Raw genomic sequence first — 7,856 nt, forward strand, 5'->3', positions numbered from 1 at the left:
AAATATACGAGTGTGATAGTGACAGGTTTAATTAAAGAAATCTGTTACAGGTTAGAAGCATAAAGCATTTTAAAAGGCACCTTTGATTAAAAGATAAATGTTAAGTCTCTGACTAGAGATCAGAGAAATATAATTTACGTCTCTCAATCTCAAACATTTGAGGGTTGTTAATAACCTGTGTAAAAGATGTGATTCTGAGTAATGAATGCTTCAATGATTTTGGGGCTCCACTTGAAATTTTCCAAGGTCTATTTCTTTAATTCCATGTGGAAATGCTTCCTGCTTGAAACTAAAATGACCTTAACTAATTTGTGATAAATGCACCTAATGCAGTAGTTTGCCCAATATACCAGCGTAAACTAATTCTTTTGCTAAAGGAAAAAGTTCATCAAAAGAAGAGGTCACTTGAAATTCCTCTGTTCCCCAGCACTATCATCAACACCCAGTTGGTGTTGATAGATATATAGCTTAAATCTTAATTTCAACATTAAAATAAACTGTTTGCCATTATAAACCGGATATTTCTAAGACTATTTCAGTAATGCAAAATTGATGGGGGAAAAATGTGTGAAACAGCTTAATGTAGATAGACTGATGAGGAGAGATATTGATTGCAATATTTAAGGCTGAAAATATGGATTTTACATTTCTTTTGCATTTAAAATTGGTTTTCTATTTATCAAAGTACAGCCACTCAGAATATTAAGTGATGTATTTATTCAAGTTGAAAGAAAAACTATAAATACCTTTAAGAATTATTATAGGTTGCGGCCACTGTAGTTTTTGCACATATAAATAGTTACACACTTTATTTCTTAAGTATATCCCTTAAAAGCAGAGTTAGATATTAATAACCATCTTCACTACATGTAAAGAACATTGGATGCCTCAAAATAAGTAACACTGCCTAGTGAGCAGGTAGTTGTCTAGTGCTGGCTGGGAGGAAATTCAGATTCCCAGGTGGAAACTCAGCTTTTCCTTTGAGAAACTGAGGTGACAATCCAGAGGATGTAGGAAGAATATCAGTATTTTTGGGATTTGGAGCCCTGAACAGCACCAAAATGAAAACTGAGAAACAGTAAGATAACTCTTTACCCTGCTGATTTGATCAACGGCTTGAGAAAGAGCAAGTATTCCCCTTAAAACTGTAACCAAGACTTGTAATTTAATCAGTTCTTGCAGCACTGTTTAAAAGCTGGGATATTTTTAATTCCTACCTCTCAGTCAGCTGCCAGTACTACTATGCTCAGGGTCTTTTTCTTTTTTAATGTAAATCTTGCTTTCTGTGTGATGAAGAAGCACAAGAGGTTGTTACCAGATGCCCCTGGAAATCGCCTGAGGTGAAAGTTTAATTCTTTCAGCCTTACACCAAATTTGAACCTGTCCTTTTTACCTCCTAGGCAAATGTCCTGACCACCTGGGTATGATTTATAGCCTGGACTCTGCAGGCAGCCTCCTACCACCTACATTATTAAATAGCAGTTAGGATGAGGCTTCTGCGAAGGGGTTGTGAAACTGAACCCTTGACATATGGGATCCTGGTCATCTAATTTCAGATATCTCATGTCAGAGCAAGTGACCTCAGCCTTCAGATTGCAGGGGTTCTTTGATTTCTTTTTTTTTTGCCTTTTTTTTTTTTTTTTTTTTTTTAAGACCAAGTGATGTCTCTGTTTATTCTGCCATACATTTGGATTCTGCCTTTAGTTTCTGGATTGCATTGGGTTCACTGGAACACCAGTCTGTTTAGGGCAGGGCAGTTCAGCAAAAATAAATAGGGAAACACATACACTGCTTTAATGTGTGTTTTCTTTGGGGGATTTTCTTTAGTGCTGCTTTTTCATTTTTGTTCTTGCAGATGTGACATAGTACTCTGATTTGTATACATCATTAAAGTGTAGCTAAGTACTGTTTCCTTATACTCTAATTCCATGTTTTCCCTTTTGCAACTGCCTGACATAGTAGGTCTGACTCTCATTTAAGATAATATTTTTTGCTACTTTTTAAAAATATTTATTACCACTAAAAGGTGGTAGGATTATGAATCATTAAATACAGCACAAGTTTTATTTTACAAACTTATTTTATAGCCAAAATTCAAGCAACCAGTGTTACTTGTCCTTTTAATTTATTTTTTTTTAATCTGCCTTCCTATTTCTTGCATTTCAGAGCATGTCTATGTTTGCCTCTAGAGAAATGGAATATTGTCCCTGGCATGTTAAAAGCCACAGGTGTTTGTAGTGATACTTGGGGCTTGGTTTGCATGTTTGAATTAGGCCTAAATTGGCACTGATGCAGAGAAACTTATTTCTGAGGGCAGGTTATTTCCTTATACATAATTCATACCTTGCATTCATTTCATCCCATTGCAATTATTGGCGTGTCTGCTACAGGAGCTGACGTTTCTGTGCATTTGCAACAAGCAGGTCCAGCTGAATTTCCACAGCTGTAGATATTTTGGCCATTATCCTCTCATGTTCCCTGCTCCTGTGTGCTGAGGAATCACTGTGGGATAGCTCAGATAGATGTGCTGTACCCAGATTTCTTGTTTCAAGTGTTAGACTTGTACACCTTGATTCCTGTCAACAGAATGTGGCTGTTTGATTCTCAGATAAGAAAAATTACACTCAGCATCTGAGAATGTTGGAAGGGCTCTGACCATATTTTCTTTTCCTTGTAGGGCAAGAAGAATGGACCAACTCACGACACAAGACACCTTCTGCAAGGACAACAAAAGGAGTCTACAGAGACCAGCCATATGCCAGATACTGATTGTACTGTCTGATGTTGTGAAATATCCAATCTCCACCAGTCCTGTATACTGTTCAAAGTAATTTTTTCTATGAACAATCCCTTTTTATTAACTCAAAGTGCATAAAATTCTGAATGGATGGACTGAACTTTAAACATTTTGTTGAAAGAACAACCTGGACAGAAAGATATGTAAAACAAGGAACTTTGTTATTTCCAAACTGTGTTTGAAAAAATAGGTGATCAAAAAAATAACCTTTGATTAACTAGTGTTAAACAAAAAATAGGTTTACTAAATACGTTAGTCCATTCTTTTTAACATAAGTGTAACCTTTTATTTTAAAGGTTTTCAACAATTTAGTTTTTAGCTTTTATTTTCAGCCATTTGCTAGATTTTCTCTTTGCAAACATGCGTAAAAAGGGAAGCATACTACAAATGCGAATAATGTGGTATTTTGTAACTCAAGTCTTGAAATGTTCTGTAGTGTTAAGCAAAGTTTTACCCTTGCTTGATACTAAATAAACTTTTGAAAGAAAATCAGTGTGTGTGAGATTAATTTTATGCTTTATCTTATAATAAAACTTCATAAATAGTAGTAAACAGGGAGAAGTGTTTAACAGTGATCAGCATAAAAGGCTCATATTAAACATTGTGCAACTTCTTTTAAAACCAAATGGTTTAAACCTAAATGTATCTCTCTATATACTCACAGTAGATATAAATGCTGTTTAAAATATCCAAATGGTATGGATCTGCTTGAGTGCCACATTAAATCAAAATACTTTTGTTTAAAAATGGTTTAAAATAGCTAATGAATTTTCTGGAAAAAGATGTGACTAGTTTTCACCTTGTTGAGCATTTTTTCACTAGTGCAACTTTGGAATTTTTATGAGAATTTTGGTACCTTAATGACCACCTCGCTCCGTGCTGGAAGCAATAAACACAAAGCTTTTAAAGACTTTCTGACTTGACTAATTGAGGTCGCTTTCGTCAGAGGCAGAGGATGTGTAACCCTTAAAACGGTCTTCATTTGCAAAGGTAAATAAATCAAATAAGATTTTAATCTCACTTAAGTTATCTTAATATAACCAATAAAAACAGGGAGGCTACAACTTAGAAAGTTTCCTTTTAGAATGTAGGAAAGACTTGTGAGGACACCTAAATTCTCCTTTTAAAACGTTTAGTTTGTGTTAGTCATCTAAAAAGCCTTAGCTTAGCTAGTTAAATTTGGACAAACTATTCCCTATTAAACAACTGTAAAACCTCATAACCAATAGTTTGTAATATATTCTTTTTCCATAAATTCTAGTAACTTAAACATTGCAAATGTTATCTAAAGCCTTTTTTTAAGCATTGTTTCTATTAATTACAGTTTGATTTACATTGTTTTCTTTAGTTTTTATTTGAAATTCTTTGAAATTTAGTAAAAACATCTTTTTTTGTTTCTCTCTTGTCAGGAAACTCACTTCCTTGGACAGCCAAGAGAACAAAAACCCTAATCTTCTGATGCTTTGGTAGGTATCTTTGCTCATCTCCGAAATTATTAAATGGAAAATGGAGCTTTTCATCAGGTTCTTAATTCTGCACAAAGCTTTACTGAACTGTCTGAGTTCAGTCCTGGTAGGAAAAGTAATAGTTTTAAACTTCCATTAATCAGGACCATAAGCTGTCACAGTGTGTGGACACTCCCCTGGCAGTTTATTGAGGGGTGTGCACAGCTTTGGCAGCATCTCAGACAATTAAGTCTTTGATTGGACAGGGGAAGCTGAAGAAACCAAATGTAATTTGATGCTTGTCGTTTTCAAATAGGAATTTAAAACTCTAATCTGGTCAACAAACATGTCTAAAATCTGAAAAATACATTTTGTAAACTGATTTTCAAAGCAGGCATTTCTGCACAAATAGCAGACTGGTTTCTGGCATTAATTGAAGGAGAACAAATCCATTAAGAAACATTAGCTGAAGAATAGCTGGCTCTACTGTTTCTGGTCAATTCAGTATATAAAGTAAGAAATAATTTAACTGCATTTATGCTCAGATAGTGTATATTTTAAATAAAACAGATTTTTTTCTACTTGGACTGGTAATTCTTCTTGCTAACCTCATGATCTCAGTGTTTTTAGTTGACAAGGCTCAGATAAACAGAGCTTTATACTGTGAAATATTGCATAAGTTGCACTGCCTCTGTGTACTGCAGTAAATTTAAGAGGCTGCTGTCACAGGCTAAAGGAACCTTTTGTACATACAAAATGGCTTTAGAACTGTTTTGAGTGTTTTAAGGGCTTAAATCAAAGGACTCTAAGAGTAGCAGAGCTTGAAGAAGATTTCTCCCCTTTGGGGCTCAGAGGGGAAAGATTTAATACCAGCTGCTAGAATTCCTATGGAAAAACTGAATATATAAATATCTTTTAAGAATATTTATAAAAATTGGCACAGTCTCTCCTTCTGGTCACATCTTAAATCACATAATATGACGAATTACATAGGAAGTGTTCATCTGCAAACATCATGTATTATTTTAAATAAACAGAAGGAAACTTCAGGGGTTGAAACTAAAATACTTAGTAGCAATGATGGCTAGTAGATAAATGAGTGAGTCAGAAGTGGATTCAGTGTTCTGTATTGTTTATCCAACTCTCTTTTATTTAATGCAATATTTTCTTATTGCCTCCAGTATGGAGGATGAATGTGTGATCTGCATGTGTGATTTCTTCCACTTCTCTGCTACTCTGCCCTGAAGTCCTAGAGAGCCTTAAATTATTTTAGGTTCCCTTCAGGGCGGAAAAAAGTGTCTCCCTGAAAATAGATGCCCTAAGTGCACCATTGAATGATTACCATGTGAATGAAGTCTTCCTTCTTCCAATGCTCTACATCTTATTTCTCCTAAGAAAATGGGTTTCCATGCCTCTTCAAAAAAAAAAAAAGTATCAATTCTCATGTTCTGTGTGTGCACAATAAAGTACTTCAGTTCAAACAAGTGGTATTGGATATTCTTCAAAACTATATTTTTGCAGTGCAAAGCTTATCTTGGCATTTCCTCAAATAACATGCACAAACATTGTTCTGCTATTGCATTTTTTTTTTGTGGGTATTTTTTTTCTGTGGAGTAATCTGTTAAATTAAATCAATTTGATATTGAGCAGAAGGGAAAATAATTTAAAAGGTCTCTACATGAAAGAAAACCAGTGTAGAAGGCAGCCTTTTTTCCATTGTGACAAACTTAAAGGTGTGTTTTCATTCTGCTAGAGTTTGGCATTCTGACGCTGGCCTGTTACTGTATGTTACTGGTCAAAAAAGTTGTGTTAATGGTCATAATATCAATAATTTGCCTTTATTGAATCTTCTTATAAAATTTCCACTAAATTTCAATGATAGCAGTTTCTGCAATGCTTGCCTAGATCCCCATACATTTATTATATGCAGAATGGTCTGATTCCTCTAGTTGCACTCTGTCAGGCTTCAGAGAATATGTGATCTCTAGTCTCAAGATACATACAAATAAAGTGTATTTTGCTCTTTTTCAGGAACTTCTGCCATGTTAATTATGGACTGCTTAGAGCACTGTACCCATATGCTCAGACACTGACAAGACAGAGTATGAAAATCCTGCTCAGCATTTCTTGTATGAAAGCCTTAAAGTGTATAACAGCATACACTTTTCAAAAATAATTGTATATTGAAACTCTTAACTGTATAGTGATGCAACAATGTTTTATTTGGAGCTGAATAAAGAATTTCTAAGTTCCTGTTACAAAGCAATAATGCCACCTCCTTTTCTTTAGTGAATCTTTTTAGCCTTATGCAGCAAGTGTGAGAGAGTGTGTCAAGTCTCATGACTAGAACTTAAATGCTTCTGGAAATAGCTTGTCTAATGTAGGAACAACATGGATAAATTAAAATGAAGATTGGTGTTTTCTGCTGAAGCTTTTTTACTAGTTAATTGTAAACAAGTCTTCTCCAGACAAGATTCTTGGGTAGAAATAATGCTCCAACTTCCATTTCCTTCAAAAACTTGTATAAAAAGGTGTTTAATCCCTGTAAATTATACTATGCTGCTTATTCTCTTTCACTTTGTGTTTGATGCATAGGAATCTTTTCTCTAATACACAGTCACAGGTTTTCTAGTAGTAGTCTTGGATGAGGCTTTTACACCTTGATAAATCTTGTATCCAACAGTCATGTTTCCTCAGTGCTTTCTGTTTTATATTAATTGTGATTGTGATAATTTGTAACAGAAATAAAGTTCTGATAATTTATTTCCTTCTGTTCTTTTTCATAAATACTGCTTGCAGAGCACGTGTGCCCCATTCATCAATTATGGTTCTATCAGATGCATTTTTCTTTACTGAATCTCAATTTATTGCCAACAAAAGTATAATTTGGGTCTGTGTTGTTACTGGCTTGAACATAAACAATACCACTTTACAGTTTCACACCAAAATGCTGCCTCTTCAACAGGTTTTCATAACTTCTAATTCCATATACTGACTACTGAAAAATAGCTTTGAAGATGTGGGGTTGTGGGTAAAAATAAGATTTCCTATGAACTGTGGCACCAATCAAATTATCTTGAGTAAGGCAGTTTTTAATAGACTTAGTAAACTGACCATTAAAATCTGTATGTTTAACCTCTGAACATTTAAGGTGATTTTGTCAGTTAATCTCGCCATCTGGAGAGGTTTTCCCTGACTTCATCTCTCACTGTGCTAAAACTGCATTTCTAAACTATTTTCTACAGCCAGGAATAGTAATTATTTAAATAAGTGAAAGCAAAATCAAGAAAAAAAACTTCTTTGAATGAGCACAAGAGATGTGTAATAATGATTCCTTCAGACTGACAGGCAGGAGCCTCTGGTGTGGAACAGCACCTGACATTTTAAATGCAGGCCAAGTATAAAAACTGTATATAGATACTGTGTGGGGAATTTAGATAAGCAGAATGCAATTGCACTTTCTGTGATTTGGACACCAGGATTGCCAGCACAAGCTCATTTGAGGAATGCTGTGAACTACTCAAGGAGTGCAGTATCACCTTCCACTCTGGAGTCATGGGCTGTTTAAGGACAATACTAAAGTACTTTTGGCTGGACTTATGTGACTGTCAGGG

The 7,856-nt window shown here is 34.8% G+C and overlaps 1 protein-coding gene across 2 annotated transcripts in view; it reads left to right on the top strand.

Moving 5' to 3' along the window:
* Window positions 1-7,005, top strand: part of KHDRBS3 (KH RNA binding domain containing, signal transduction associated 3) — a 91,129-nt gene extending 84,124 nt beyond the window's left edge. Inside the window, exons 9-11 of one of the 2 annotated variants that reach the window (XR_010030330.1) lie at window positions 2,678-2,827; window positions 4,207-4,263; window positions 6,274-7,005. Coding sequence is in view for 1 of the 2 variants with exons in the window: in XM_063174555.1 (XP_063030625.1) it covers window positions 2,678-2,769 (92 nt within the window). In the remaining variant the exon portion in view is untranslated. Of the gene's footprint in view, window positions 1-2,677; window positions 3,287-4,206; window positions 4,264-6,273 lie in introns of those variants that run through there. The other variant, XM_063174555.1, reaches the window with a different exon arrangement.
* The last annotated feature ends 851 nt before the right edge of the window (window positions 7,006-7,856 follow it).

The sequence above is a fragment of the Melospiza melodia genome, chromosome 1 (assembly GCF_035770615.1).
Source record: "Melospiza melodia melodia isolate bMelMel2 chromosome 1, bMelMel2.pri, whole genome shotgun sequence".
Lineage (NCBI taxonomy): Eukaryota > Metazoa > Chordata > Aves > Passeriformes > Passerellidae > Melospiza > Melospiza melodia.